The 13,656-nt window shown below is 35.3% G+C and overlaps 3 protein-coding genes across 6 annotated transcripts; 1 reads left to right on the top strand and 2 right to left on the bottom strand.

Moving 5' to 3' along the window:
- Nucleotides 1–427: 427 nt before the first annotated feature.
- On the top strand, nt 428–3,865 carry LOC145223844 (FGGY carbohydrate kinase domain-containing protein-like). 3 transcript variants are annotated; one of them, XM_080090247.1, is made up of 12 exons: nt 428–722; nt 784–886; nt 949–1,115; nt 1,201–1,402; nt 1,792–1,911; nt 1,990–2,099; nt 2,168–2,275; nt 2,352–2,413; nt 2,827–3,058; nt 3,130–3,250; nt 3,315–3,409; nt 3,547–3,865. In XM_080090247.1, exons 1-12 carry the CDS (start codon nt 543–545, stop codon nt 3,682–3,684), a joined length of 1,638 nt encoding a protein of 545 aa, XP_079946373.1. In that variant the 5' UTR covers nt 428–542; the 3' UTR covers nt 3,685–3,865. The 3 variants fall into 3 exon arrangements, with proteins under 3 accessions (XP_079946373.1, XP_079946372.1, XP_079946374.1); XM_080090246.1 differs by having other exon boundaries at nt 429–722; nt 784–889; XM_080090248.1 differs by lacking the exon at nt 784–886 and having other exon boundaries at nt 690–754.
- A 930-nt stretch (nt 3,866–4,795) lies between these two features.
- Nucleotides 4,796–8,173, bottom strand: LOC145223843 (neutral amino acid transporter 9-like). Of its 2 annotated transcripts, none has more exons than XM_080090245.1 (12): nt 7,831–8,173; nt 7,383–7,480; nt 7,103–7,266; nt 6,876–6,961; nt 6,602–6,759; nt 6,384–6,545; nt 6,070–6,312; nt 5,842–6,013; nt 5,627–5,777; nt 5,414–5,562; nt 5,267–5,356; nt 4,796–5,151 (listed from the first exon to the last, which is right to left on the bottom strand). In XM_080090245.1, the coding sequence occupies exons 1-12, from the start codon at nt 7,917–7,919 to the stop codon at nt 4,974–4,976; spliced, it is 1,740 nt and encodes a 579-aa protein (XP_079946371.1). In that variant the 5' UTR covers nt 7,920–8,173; the 3' UTR covers nt 4,796–4,973. The 2 variants fall into 2 exon arrangements, with proteins under 2 accessions (XP_079946371.1, XP_079946370.1); XM_080090244.1 differs by having other exon boundaries at nt 7,103–7,269; nt 7,831–8,171.
- Nucleotides 8,174–9,719: 1,546 nt separating this feature from the next.
- Nucleotides 9,720–12,129, bottom strand: LOC145223811 (alpha-1B adrenergic receptor-like). The gene is made up of 7 exons (XM_080090201.1): nt 11,858–12,129; nt 11,525–11,656; nt 11,326–11,455; nt 11,062–11,190; nt 10,501–10,993; nt 10,176–10,317; nt 9,720–9,912 (listed from the first exon to the last, which is right to left on the bottom strand). Exons 1-7 carry the CDS (start codon nt 11,941–11,943, stop codon nt 9,804–9,806), a joined length of 1,221 nt encoding a protein of 406 aa, XP_079946327.1. The 5' UTR covers nt 11,944–12,129; the 3' UTR covers nt 9,720–9,803.
- Nucleotides 12,130–13,656: the final 1,527 nt, after the last annotated feature.

The following is a 13,656-nucleotide window of genomic DNA, read 5'->3' as shown; positions in this document are numbered from 1 at the left end:
CTATGCTTCAGCAAAATATCAATAGCTATTTTGAATCCAGTTATATCTCTATTAAAAACAATTACAGTATATGTAATGGTGGCTCATGTAAACATGTGGGCTTAATATTACTAACCTATTTGTGTCTCATTGAACACTATCACCCTTATGTTGCAGCATGCTAATGTAACAAAACAATCCCATGCACTTCACCAAAATAGTTGCATATTCAAGATTTCATTGCACCCAACACTAAATTGTACCTTTAATACCTGGTTTATACGTGAAAACATTTGCTAACTTGTGGTACAGGAGAGTTTTGCTCACTTTGGTTATTAAACAAAAAAATTGATTTGTGCTCTTTGACAAAAATGTGGGCCCTGAATAACTTTTCATTGTGTAACTATTCAATGAAAAGAGATTTTTTTTCTATGAAGGTTCATTGAAAGATTTTTTTGACAATTTTTTTAGGCTTTACCATTTTTAGATTTCAATCATAAAATAATAAAGTATTGTCATTGTAAATTAAAATCCTGGTTTATGCGTTGGTGAAGTTTAAAAGAATGAGTTCATATTATGTTGGAGTGGATGTTGGAACAAGTAGCATAAGAGTTGCTGTGGCAAGTTCTGTAGGTGAAATTGTGTGTTCCAAAGAAGAAAACATTTCTATTCACAATCCCAAACCTGGGTATTATGAGCAAGCATCAGAAGAAATCTGGTCAAAATGCTGTGATTTAATCAAGGTGATTGTGTATCAGACTTTTCCAGATGCCAGGTGGGTATTTTAAAAGCCTGTTTTTACAGACTGTTACCAAAGATTTACCAAAGGAACAAATAAAAGGAATTGGGTTTGATGCCACATGTTCATTAGTAGTATTGGATGCACAATTTCAACCAGTTTCAATTGGTGGTAGATCATAACAAATTGAAAAATCTAAAAACAATTTTTTTAAAACTTTATTGTGTTAGGAATTTGTACTTTGCCGGAAAAGTGTTACAACATAATCATGTGGATGGACCATAGAGCAGAAAAACAAGCAGATGCAATAAACTCTACAAAACATGAAATACTTAAATATGTTGGTGGAAAAATGTCTTTGGAAATGCAACCACCAAAACTGCTTTGGTTGAAACAGGTTGATTATCCAAGATTTTTTAAATAAGTTTGTAGTTAATTTTTGTTTGACCAAGCATATTTTTTCAATTTGCGAAATATTTTAGATGAATGAACCGTCATGGGTTAAAGCATCAAACTTTTTTGACCTGCCTGATTTACTTACATTTAAAGCAACTGGATCTTTGAGTCGGTCATTATGCTCACTCACATGTAAATGGGGATATGTACCACAACATGGCTGGGTGAAAGACTTCTGGTCTGGCATCGGACTTAATGACCTTGCAGATGACAACTTTAAAAAAATTGGTATTGTTTATAGGTGTAGTCCATCTAAACCAGGGGTCACCAAACTGCGGCCCACATGCCGGATCCGGTCCTCATGATCATTTCATCTGGCCTGCGACCACATTTTTTGGTTTGCAAAATCGTATTAATAACTTTGTAACATTTAAAAATAATCCACTCCTTACAAATGTTTCCCTGTCATGACATGTACAATCAGTGGTAGGATTTAACTTTTTTGTCAGCTGGTTCTATCACAAAAGTCATATTTTTCAGCCGCTTCTGTTACAAAAAGTCTATTGACATTAACCAGTAATGCTTACCAGAGAATTTAAAAAAGCCAAAAGATAGTTTCATATACATAACAAAACCACATGCGGTTCAATTTTAATTACTGCTCAATTTCTATTTAGGCAACGAAATAAAGATGCCAGGAGATCCAGTTGGCAGTGGACTTTCACAAGAAGCTGCCGGGGCAATGAATTTGTTGCCTGGAACTCCAGTTGGAACTTCAATAATTGATGGCCATTGTGGTAAAACTTTTTGCCTACTTTTGAAATACATGTTACATATTTTCTTGTCACATTATATGACACATGGCACCAATATAGGTGGCATTGGTTGTATTGCTGGTAATATTGGCTCTGTGTTTCCAAACGATGATCTTCCAATGACAAAACGACTTGTACTAATTTGTGGCACCTCATCATGTCACATGGCAGTAAGCTATTGCAACTTTTATATTTTCCATGACAACAAAAAATGTTTATCAAGATACATTTGGTGTAGATAAGTGAACAACCAACTTTTGTTACTGGTGTTTGGGGCCCATATTTGTCTGCCATGGTTCCCAATCTTTGGTTAAATGAAGGAGGCCAAAGTGCAACAGGAAAACTGGTGGGTCAAGTTCTGGATGGGACATTTATTTGTTTTTTAATGGGGCTACATTTTAAAACAACTTGTTTGTAACCAGATTGATCACATAATTGACAGCCATCCAGCCTTAACGGAACTAGAAAAACTTGCATTAGAACGGTAAGACATCAATGTAAATATATGTATGTTGGTAACCGAAGGTTTGACTGTATCTTTAGATGATGTGGTGCTTGAAAAATCATTGTTTCTGTTTTCTGCTCATAAAAATTATGACAGAATAGAAAACCACTGAAGCAGCTGGTGGTAAAGACTTTTGAATAACAATATGACTTAACATTTCCGAGACATTGATCAGGCACAGGAAGATTGAAAATGGTTTTAAAAATAACTGTTGTGTAATGTTGGCAATGGGCTTACGGTTTTATGAAATGCTTTGCACATGTAACATTAGTGCAATAAGCAAACATTGTGCAATATGTTTTGTTAACTGCTACATGGGAATCCCAGTGTAAAAAAGAACATGAAAAGTTTTTCAGTTTTAGGTTGTAATACACATCTGAACTTAATTTCAGGAAGGAACATAAACATCTGCATCTTAATCATGTGCTTGAAACAATTGCTGCATCTCAGAACATGACCCATGTTGATTTATTAACCAAAAACATACATATTTGGCCAGACTTTCATGGAAACCGATCCCCATTGGCTGATTCATCCCTATGTGGAATGATTTGTGGGCTTACCTTGGACAATTCTCTTAAAAATCTTGCCAAACTCTATCTTGCAGCATTACAAGCACTAGCGGTTTGTGTTAAACTATGTTACTGTTAAACTAAATATGATTTTTTAATATTCTATTTATTATTTTATTGCAGAATGGTACCCGTCATATTGTTGATGAAATGGAAAGAGCTGGCCACCGAATAGCAGCTGTATTCATGTGTGGTGGTTTGAGTAAAAATCCATTGTTTGTACAAATTCATTCAAATGTGCTTGGTAAATACAATACAACAAAGGGTATTATTTAAATACTTTTATGAATAATTTAAATGTAATGCAGGGAAACCAATTATTTTGAGCGAGGAATCAGAGACTGTGCTTCTGGGTTCTTGTATTTTGGGTGCACGTGCATCTGGAGACTTTATGTCACTAGAGGTTTGTTTACTGTATAATTTTTAAATATTTTTATGATTACAGGTAAAATCAATAATATTTTTTTGTTTTTAGCATATGTTAGATTTTAATAATTAGATTTTGAAACAAAACAACAATAATACAATCTTGATTCCTAGGATGCCATGAAAAGTATGTCAAGGTGTGGTAAAGTTGTTCATCAAAATTCTGCAACTACAGACTTCTATGACAAAAAATACAAAGTATTTTTAAAAATGTTGGACCATCAGTTGGAATATAAAACATTGATGCTATGAGTGTGCAAATATCCATGCATAATTTCCATTTTGCAGATATTTTATCTAATTTTAATTGCTTGATTTTCATGTGCTTATTTTACTTTTTTTTACCTACATTGTGTTGCAAAATTATTGCTTAAAACGACAAATATTTGAGAAACTTTTCTGCTTTAATTGTGCAATAAAATAGAAAAATCGCCACTGTTGTAGTTTAGTTAAATGTTAAAATATTGTCAGTTGATAATCAAATAGCTTGTATTAACATCTTACCGCTGTTGGGTTAAGATTTACTATTTTAGAAAATAAGTTTCACTTATGTTATAATGATTTGTACAAGAAAAAATCAAGTGTCCTGCAGTGTGCTGAGCAAATCAACTGTTGTCATATATGAATTAGGACGAAAAACCTACATTGTCATGCCTTAAGGTAGTGTTTCCTAAATTTTTTCGCCCAAACCACACCTATTCAGTGAAAATGTCTTACTTCCTCTTCACAAGGGATAGTTTTTACGATTTAAAGAAACTTGACTTTCTTTGAGATCAGTGGTTCCCAAACTTTTTATTTTTTTTAAATGGCTCCATTGCAATATTTTTTTATTTTTCAAAACTTTACGTTTAGAAGTGAAAGTTAATTTTTCTTTCAATTAAAGCACAGTTGTTGACAATTACGCATCACTTTGTGGATGAAGGAAGTCAGACATTATCTCAATAAAAAAATTGGTTTGAGCTAGATCGTAATTCTCCCCTAAAAAAATAACTTGTCTGTATACCTGTGGGATTGGAAATCACTGCTTGATGGCAACTAAAGAAAAAACACCTTGCTTCCTAAACTGGCTTGTTTCTTACATCCACCCATAATATCACACCCAGTTGGGCTGCTGACTTCCTAACTTCTCTGTTATATGTTAACGAGTTATAAAAGTACTCTTAAAGATGTGGCTGTTGAGCTTTTTTATATTTGTGACCATGTTTTTTCACCAATGAGGTTTCACGTCAGTTTCCTGATTCTGTTTCACTAGTGTAGTGTTTTGGCCTGTTAGGTGCTGTTTTTGTGTGCAGATTCAAAACTTTCCTGAATTTGTTAACACTTTTTTTCTGTACAGCAGTGTATTGCATATTGTTAGTAAAAACCATAAATAGGTATACCATTAAAATGTGCAAGAAGTAGTATGAAGCCTTAAAACACATAGACGTTAAGACACATAACAATTTACAAGCTAAAACGTTACCATAAAATATTTAAAAGACACCGACAAGAAATTGAGCAATAGACACTTGATAAACAAGATAGGAAAAGTAAGAGGTCATTTACTTTGATGGCTGTATTATGAATTGTGCAATGAAGTTTAAGACACCAAGAACAATGATGGTGGAATGAAATATGATATCGAGCACCGTAAGGTTTCCACTTTGTTTTCTGGATAGCATGTATACAACAGAAGGCAAGCAAAAGATGTACACTAGTCCACACAAGGCGCCGCTATATCTGAAAGAACAAATTATGTACACATGGCATGTGTTGTTTTCTTAAGCAATATTTTCAACAGAATTATTTGTCTTAATTTTGTGTATTTTTAATATAAATTTCAAAAGTACCATACCTTATGATATCTCCAATGTGAGGGTAAAACATAGCAACAAGAACACAAATGAGAAGAATGGACAGGTTCACACATATCACATGCAATCGCCTGTAAAACAGAACTAGTTATTGAAGAATTGATCAAAGTGCCTATCATACTACTTACCCTGGCCAGGCTGTGTGAAATAGTGCATATAATGCATTGACACGATACATGTATGCCAACAATGGAAATACTGTCATCATTTGAAACAAAAGGAACACTCTTGCACCTGCTGCAAATGGATCTACAGTGGAAAGATTCTCTAAAAGATTCTGCAGAAAGTTGAAAAATTATAATTGTGTGTGATCGGTAAAATTATAACACACCCCAACTTACAGAAGCAATACAACTTTTTGGCAACGGAAAAGAGCCGTAAAACAAAATACCCACAGAGAGGTATGTCAATGCAGCAAGAAGATATCCAAGACCCAAGTCACGAACATTGTTTTCAGGATGGCGATTGTTTTTCACTATTGTAATTACAGCACTGAAAACAATTCAATATTGCACTTAACTGTACTAATTCGATTAAATGCTATTGGAAAACATACTTGTGTAGAAAAAATGCCAAAGACAACATTCCCGTCAGTGCAGGGAAAGTTGGTCTAAATTGTGGGAGATACTGATCTGTAGAATTGGTTGTCATGTGGAATTCAAAGTTCCAACCCCATGTAACTGCCTTTGTGGTAACAAGGGCCAGCAAAAAGAAAACAGACAAAGTACCTAAAAAGAAATGCTTTTACAAGTTGACAACATATATTGCAACACTAAATCAGTACCTAGACAATTGAACTTTGTAAAAAATGTAGGTGACTTAAAGTTGAGCAAAGGGAACACAAGAATAGCAAGAAAAACAGGAACAGTCCATTTGGAGTTCCACACTCTTTCAAATAGATCAGATTCTTTGTAATAGTTAAGTGCCATAAGACTACTTCCATTGTCAGGAAGTGGTTGTCCAGACGGACAAAGCAGATCTGGAACTGATGAGTTAAAAACACTGACATTTGTAGGCATGGTTTTATCTGCAATTCAAAATAAACAATGTTTTAACTATGAATGGGTGAAAGCTTGCATCTTGCATGTTATTACTTACTGTGTATAAAAATGCCTGTTACATACATGAAGTTTGACATCAGCACCCAGTACACCATCATTCCGCCTAAAAATGTTATCAGGGCAAAAATGACTGCAATCCATTCCCCACACCGACCCAAATAAAATTTGCAAACATCAGAGAATTCAAATACTTCGCCATCTGAAAATAAATTGTCACTAACATTTGCGTTTAACTCACCAAACAGACTTAAATACCAATAAAATCTTTTGATTGAAGGACTCTGTAAGCAGTGTACAATGTGAGACATCCAGTTAAAACAATTATCATCACACCAAATGTAAAACCAGCTTGACCCAACCCCCACGGCATTGATAAAAGTGATGTTCCCATCATTGTGTTCCAAATTGCAAATCTACAATGACAAAACACATTTTTAAGCAATTTATAAAGTTATTCATTTTAAGTAACAAAAGACAAATTCTCCTGTTCTGCTAAGCCTAACTTTAGAAGATTTGTAACGTTGCTTACATTGTCACTAAACTGCTTTGCTTGTCTGTTGACGTTGTAGGGATAATGTGAAATAATGATGATGGAAGCACATGGTTGGGAATTTGCTGAAATGCAAGTCATATTAACTGAGTAAAACGAACCATAAATGCTTTTAACAGTTTTAACAAATAACACACAATACCCATACCCAAACAAAGTAAACTATTTTGCATGTTTCCAAAGCATATAACTTAAAAAGTATTTACCAATCTGTTATCTGTTGGCTCCACCAGTCTGCTATAGTATTTGTGTCTATTGAAAGTAATTGATAATCGTGGTAGATCACCGTTTAAAACAGAATGATTAACATCTTCATGTATCTCAGAATCATCCTCCAAAGTTGCTGACACCTGACTTCCTATAGAACCAACTGCTATAAAATAACAATTTAAAGTTAATACAACTTTTTTGTGAACTAAAACAGTTGTGATTCTCTTATCGTTAAATCTTAAACTGAGTGGTGTATAGTAGTAAACAGCAACTTACAATTTGGGTTGTTGTTACTGTACCATGATGGATGCATCAGTGGTTTTCTAGGTTTGTTTGTTGTAGGTGAATTTTCAAGCTTCAATTCAGCCTCCACACTTGGAAAAATATTGTCATAATTAAAATCAGAAGTAATATGCTATTTACCAGTTACTTTAAAACAAAAGCTTACAGAGTGTAACAGTCATAAAACCATTGCAACACTAAAAATAAAGTCATGCAAAACTCTTAATATCACAAAAAAACTTACCTAAACCAATAAGAAACCAAAACTTACAAATACTTTTAACAATATTGTGGTTTTCTTGTATGTTATATGGTTAAATGTTATACAAGTTATGAACTGTTTTATAAGTTGCTGTGCATATTAAGTGATCTATAATATATTGGAGCACCAAAAATGTCAAAAAACTTTTATGTTTCCTACAGCAAATTTACATAGTTTTACCTTTTTGTAAGACGAGCGTCAGTTGGAGTAAACGATATTGGTCCGTATTCGCCAGAACCAAACTCCGAATTAAAATCCATTGAGGTCATCTTCAGGTGGAATTAATGCACTTTATCAGCAAAATTGTTGCGGCAACTTTTCGTGCAAGAATGATCCATTCATATAAAACTAAGCTTCATCATTTGCTCTTATACCTACGATGTTGCAAATAAACCGCTTACAATATCCCGTAGTCGCTCTGAAGGTCCAAAGTCGAGACAAAAGAAAACAATCGCCGTCTTAACTTTTTTGTCGTAAAGTTGTTGATCAGCTGTGATCGGCGTTGCGTGACATCTTTGTAAGTGTGATCAACCAACCATTAATTATTTAACATGTCAATATTTTCAGTTTTTAGAGGTGAATTATTTACTTTCTGCAAAGCTAAAACATATCAAATTGTATCAGATTTATTTTCTAAATTTTTGTAGTATATTTTACCTTTCAATAAAACCCATTTGTATTTGCCGTGGTCGCGTTGTGATTGCCATAACTTAGCCAAAACGAAGAAAACTTGCCTTCTAGCGATGTATACTGCCACATACATGGTAGACTACTAGACTAGGCTGCACAACGGAGCATAGGCGTTTATGGTGACAATAATTCCTGATTGCATTAATTTAATTATTGTCACCGTTAACGCCCATCCCCCGTTGCGCCACTTAGCGGAAGTTCTCTAACCCTGCTAATGTGAGTTCTTATGTTAGTAACTCTACCCACATCACTGATGTCTATAGAGATCAGTGACCCACATACATAACACTAGTCTTTAGCAACCAATTGTGCTTTTGCTTTTCTTTGCTGCCTTCCATAACGTTTTGGCAATTTTTTGGCTTCTGGTTCATTGATGGGCCTAGTGAAGGAGTGTTTCGCTATGTGTAGGCTACTTTTTCAAGAAATTAACGCAAAAATATTTCAATGTCGCCTTGAAGGATTTGAACGCTGCCGAATGTAAACATTTTTCTTTCAACCCATTTATTGAAGTTGCAGCTGAATATTTACAGCGAAGTAAGAAAAAATCATCTTTTCGCAACGATAGGAATTGAAAATTTCACGTAAATCGATATAGAATTGTGGACAATTTGAAAATGTTTAAATTGCTTGAACTAGAGCAGTGGTCGACAACCACCGGGCCGCAGCCTGGTCCATGAGGGTTTGTTATACCGGGTCGCATAAAACTTGCTAAAGGTTCACATTGAATCAAGTTGTAATAACTGCCATTAGTTTTCAGTGCTGTACATTTGTGGTTTTCAAAGGACGGTCCGTGACACAAATTTCAGTTTCTATTTTTTATTTCTTTTTTTTTCACGGGGTTCGAACCCAGGACAATCCCGGGGCCGAATCCCGATCAGGGTTTTTTATGTCTGTATATGGGTCAGGCGCGCCAGACCATTCGGCCAAGTTCCTGAACCGGTATGCAGTGCAAAAAAACCTTGCCGACCTCTGCTGGACTAGATTCTATAGTATAACTTTCGCTTGTGAAAACTCAACTTTATAAGTTTAATTTTCGTTTGACAAATAATTTTCCATATTTTGTCAATATAATTACCTGTTTATTTAGCGTGGCATATCTGAAACAGGGTTGCAGGCGTCGGTTTACCTGACTTTTACCAGACTATACAAATATACTGGTATACCAATGCAATTTTAGAAAGGCCACATCTGAGATATGCCGTACGTTAGTTGCACAAGATTTCATAAAAAAACGAGGGTAATGTTTCATTGGTTAAGTACTAATACGCTCTTACGGTCAGGCCGATACAATAAGTGATTGAGCAGTAATGTAAAACATATTTAACCAATTAAGCTCCCCAAGCTTGTCATGTTTGTCTTCGTGCACAAGTTCACAAGTGTTATTTTTTTGTACTACTTGTTAAAATCTATTTCAACTCGAATTTGTACAAAACAGAAAAACACGCAAATATGTCAAAAAAAAATTAAACATTACTGGACGTTGCAATGGAACGATTTGTCTGGTACGCGGAATTCGGATCGCGTTTTCGTATAATGCGGTACAAAAATCTCTTGGTTTCGTGTCTCATCTTTCTGCAAAATTAAAAGAAGCAATGAACTTTCTAAAAAAGTCATCTTTTGGTAATTTCAAACATTTGTAGTTTCGATGATTGCAGTGCTTAGTTGCAAAGGTAAAATAATTAGACGAAAAGAAATGCAATTGAAAAGGTAAGTAACCCAAAGGTCAATGGGGGAATATTACCTTTATAGTTTTGGATTAGATTTTAACATCAACGTTCGAGAAGCTTAGTAAACCTAAGCTTGACAATAAATGTAATTTTGGAATAACCACTTACGCTGATGCTAAGTTGTAGAAAACGGGATTTAAACATTCCGAAAAACGCAGCAGCAGATATTGGACCATTGCAAATCTCCAGTCGATAGCGTTGGTTACGTTGTCACTCACGCTGAGGGTAAAGCCCGTGTAAAAATGGTACGCTGTAATAGATAAAAGCGGTTGTATGAGGTGCTGTTTAAATGAATTTCAATTTAAATAAAGAAATATCTGCTTTATGTTTACGTGCCATTAAAAAACTACTTTGCAAAGATTTGCATGAACTAATTAAAGACAACATAGAATTTTAAAGAGATTTTGGTTTCAAAACAAACAAACAAACGAACCTGTTAACGGAATGTAACCGAAAAGGAAAGATCCAACGATAAGCCAGAGCTGAATAATTGCTTGTTTGTCTTTTTTGTATCGATTCATTTCAACAGCGCTCTTCTGACGATGTCTTGTGGTTGGTTTGTGCTGAATGTTCACGTTTACTGTGGAAGATCCCAATGTCTCTGTTGAATCTGCGATACTTTTTGAAACTGACGTCAACTGCCGATCATTGGCACGTCGGTCACCCGGCGGTTTTCGTTTTTTAAGAATGTATGCAATCCAGCAAGAAATGCCGATAATAAGAGTAGCGGGTAGATAAAGGAAAAAAGCATAAACGATTTGTACGTAAATCTGCCATGTGGGTATCCATTTGGGATCAAGGCTGCATGAAGCCCATCTCGCGTTCTCTGGATCATTTTCTCGGTCGACAATCTTAACGGTGTTGAAAAGGAAATGCGGCACAAACGCACAGGTGAAGGTCAAAAACCAAATGCCACCGATCCATATCTGAGATAGGAAAACAAGACTTGGATTTGCGTGTGACCTGAACCCGGTGTACTGTGAACAATACTTACAGTCATGTGACGAGGAGAAATTCTCTTAAAAACCGTCGGCCACTTTACACCTATCATTCGCAAAACCGCAAAAGATAGAATGTGTAAAGCTGTAGCGAAGGATGTCCACAAGTCGACTCCCCAATATAACTGCACAAACGTTTTTTAGGTTAAACAAGTTAAGCATTGTGGATAACACTGCAGATTGGAAAGATGTTATATTACTTTGCTTTGATGATTTTTAATGAGTTATGACACTCATGACTTATATTAAAACGCCCTTACCCGACAAAAAAATTCAGGCCAAGCAAAGAACAGAAAACCCCATGTTCGCCGATAAAGAAACAAAATGCTCACAAACGAAGACACAATATCTGATGCACACATGCTTGTGATAAAGGTGTAATAACGGTTTCTGAAAACGAAATGGAAGCTATTTAAATGTCGGCATTGTATTCACGAACTATAAATTTTATATACTCACTGTAATCTTGGTGACGTTTGTATTACCACAACGGTCAGTGTATTTGCGGACACGCCAAAAAGGAAAAATACAGCGAGGATACATGTTGACACAATGACCCAAGCGTCCGTGTAGGGCAAAATGTAATGATATCTGTAAAAGGGGAACATGTCATACACCCGGTTGGGTAAAATAAACAAATTTAAAAGCGAACAAGCATCGTCAACAGTGTACAACGCAATAGGTTAAGTAAATACGCATTTTTACGGACAACTAATCGCAGTTTTAATTTTCTCATGAACTAACGCTGACCAATCACAACCATAATACAAGAAATAAAATTTATAGATTTACCCTGAACTGTCTGTTGTTTCCAGACTCGAATTTGTTGTTGTAAATTCTGCTGTGGTGATCCACGACGATCCAGTAGTGCTTGTCATTGCTTCACGGGTAAATATTTGTAGAATCAGTCAGGAGTAATAAAGCAGGAATTGAAACAGGATACGATCGATTATAAGAGTATCCAGAAAATCGTAAACACAGAATTTGTGCAGGCTAAAACACAAGGTTGCCCTGAGATAAAAAATACTATTGCACATCTAAATCTAAAACTACTGCAGCTCCGGGAAGGCTCGAAACTAACTGAATTAGAAGAACGCTTCATGATCGTGGTATAATACGTAGTTTTAAGCCGATTAGGTTGCAGTAAACATGCGCGCTAAACAGATTTAAATGACAGCTGTTCGTACATAAATATTAATAACGGAGTATTATTTAGTGCAATCATAATGATCAAGTACAAGTCGTGGTTTAAAACCAACACCGCGTTTTAATTTTTAATATTGCATTGTTTCCGTCTATCTTTCATGTCTCAGTCCGGTACTATTTGCCTATATCGTAGTACGAGCTGTTGAAGCCGCGGTCTTCACAGCATAAATGTGCGATGTTTATGCGCCGATAGCGTTATATGTGGTTAGGTGCACCCTCATGGCGGCAGCAAAATATTTTATCAGTGCACGTACTTACATCGCACCGTCTCCAATACGGAAATGATGTTTAAGGTAAAAGTCCCATTGTGTAGGGGGGGATAAATTCGGTTGCGTTAAGAGTTACATCATCAAAGTGACACGATTTTGCTTTATTTAATACCAACCCAGGCGAAAACTATAGTCGTTCACTCAAACTGAACCACTGAACTATCATTTTTAACATTGCAACATAACAGCAAATTTCACTAATGTTTCCATTCCAACTAATTGTCTTGAACCGAAAGCAAAATACAAACGGTCATTGCGACCCCGTCTATGCTTAGGACACGCATTTAAAACAAAGCAATGTGTTTATAGAATGAATTGAGTTCAGTCGGTGGACAGGATGTGGTCCACCCAGCTCGCTTTATTATTTCTAAATTACGTAAGGGCACAGATGGTAATTAAGCAATGCTAAAACGATGATCTTAATCCTCCAAATTCATTAGCAAAGTTGTCTTTTTGGATGGATAAACAAGTCTCAATAATGAATTGCATGCACCTATTACACAAATCATGAAAACGTTCTGTTTAGCAACTAGTATTCCGCCATCAATTGCTGTTCCTTACATATTTGATCTTTTATTTATCCCTGTTCTCTTTTAATTTATCTAAAAAATTAGCTATATGCCTTGCGGTACTTTGTCTCTTCATCGGTCCTTCAAAGAAGCATTTTTGTAACGTTTTACATAATTTTGCACATGACGACAAACCAAGTGAGTGATGGATTTGGGTTTCTGGGACCAAAGCTAACCCACGGAAACGCTGTGGTTGCGGGCTGATCACGTTTCAGGTATTACATGACGTGTTTTAGGTCACGCACTTTACTCGCTTTTTTGCGACTGTCTAGCAAACTGCTTAATATTGAGAGACTGACCGCATGCAAATCAATAAACAGTTAAATTTACCAATTCAACTAAACATCATTACTGCTGCATATTTTACTTTTACTTTTAAAAATGCGTCTCCTAAAAAAGACGGTTTTATAACTTTCTCTCATATTCCCACATACGTATAAAAGTTATTGGTAAGTTTAAATCTAGCTAAATTTTCAAAATTTTTTGAACTGATGACCTTTGTTGCTAAGCAATAGCAAAAAATTATCAATCACTATACTACTTGGAT

This window comes from Phallusia mammillata, chromosome 4 (genome assembly GCF_965637545.1).
Source record: "Phallusia mammillata chromosome 4, kaPhaMamm4.hap1.1, whole genome shotgun sequence".
NCBI lineage: Eukaryota > Metazoa > Chordata > Ascidiacea > Phlebobranchia > Ascidiidae > Phallusia > Phallusia mammillata.
The sequence above is the reverse complement of the archived record's forward strand: the minus strand, read 5'-3'. Positions and strand labels throughout refer to the sequence as shown.

What these genes read in the sequence shown, in the direction of transcription:
- LOC145223844 (XM_080090246.1), top strand. Translation starts at nt 543, where the DNA reads ATGAGTTCATATTATGTTGGAGTGGATGTTGGAACAAGTAGCATAAGA. An exon ending in AAAGTGCAACAGGAAAACTG is followed by an intron (nt 2,276 to 2,351) that starts GTGGGTCAAGTT and finishes GTTTGTAACCAG; the next exon opens with ATTGATCACATAATTGACAG. An exon ending in AATTCATTCAAATGTGCTTG is followed by an intron (nt 3,251 to 3,314) that starts GTAAATACAATA and finishes AATGTAATGCAG; the next exon opens with GGAAACCAATTATTTTGAGC.
- LOC145223843 (XM_080090244.1), bottom strand. Translation starts at nt 7,919, where the DNA reads ATGACCTCAATGGATTTTAATTCGGAGTTTGGTTCTGGCGAATACGGA. An exon ending in AGCCAACAGATAACAGATTG is followed by an intron (nt 6,962 to 7,102) that starts GTAAATACTTTT and finishes CTTGCATTTCAG; the next exon opens with CAAATTCCCAACCATGTGCT. An exon ending in TCAATCAAAAGATTTTATTG is followed by an intron (nt 6,546 to 6,601) that starts GTATTTAAGTCT and finishes ATTTATTTTCAG; the next exon opens with ATGGCGAAGTATTTGAATTC.
- LOC145223811 (XM_080090201.1), bottom strand. Translation starts at nt 11,943, where the DNA reads ATGACAAGCACTACTGGATCGTCGTGGATCACCACAGCAGAATTTACA. An exon ending in GGCCTGAATTTTTTTGTCGG is followed by an intron (nt 11,191 to 11,325) that starts GTAAGGGCGTTT and finishes ACGTTTGTGCAG; the next exon opens with TTATATTGGGGAGTCGACTT. An exon ending in TTTCTCCTCGTCACATGACT is followed by an intron (nt 10,994 to 11,061) that starts GTAAGTATTGTT and finishes TTCCTATCTCAG; the next exon opens with ATATGGATCGGTGGCATTTG.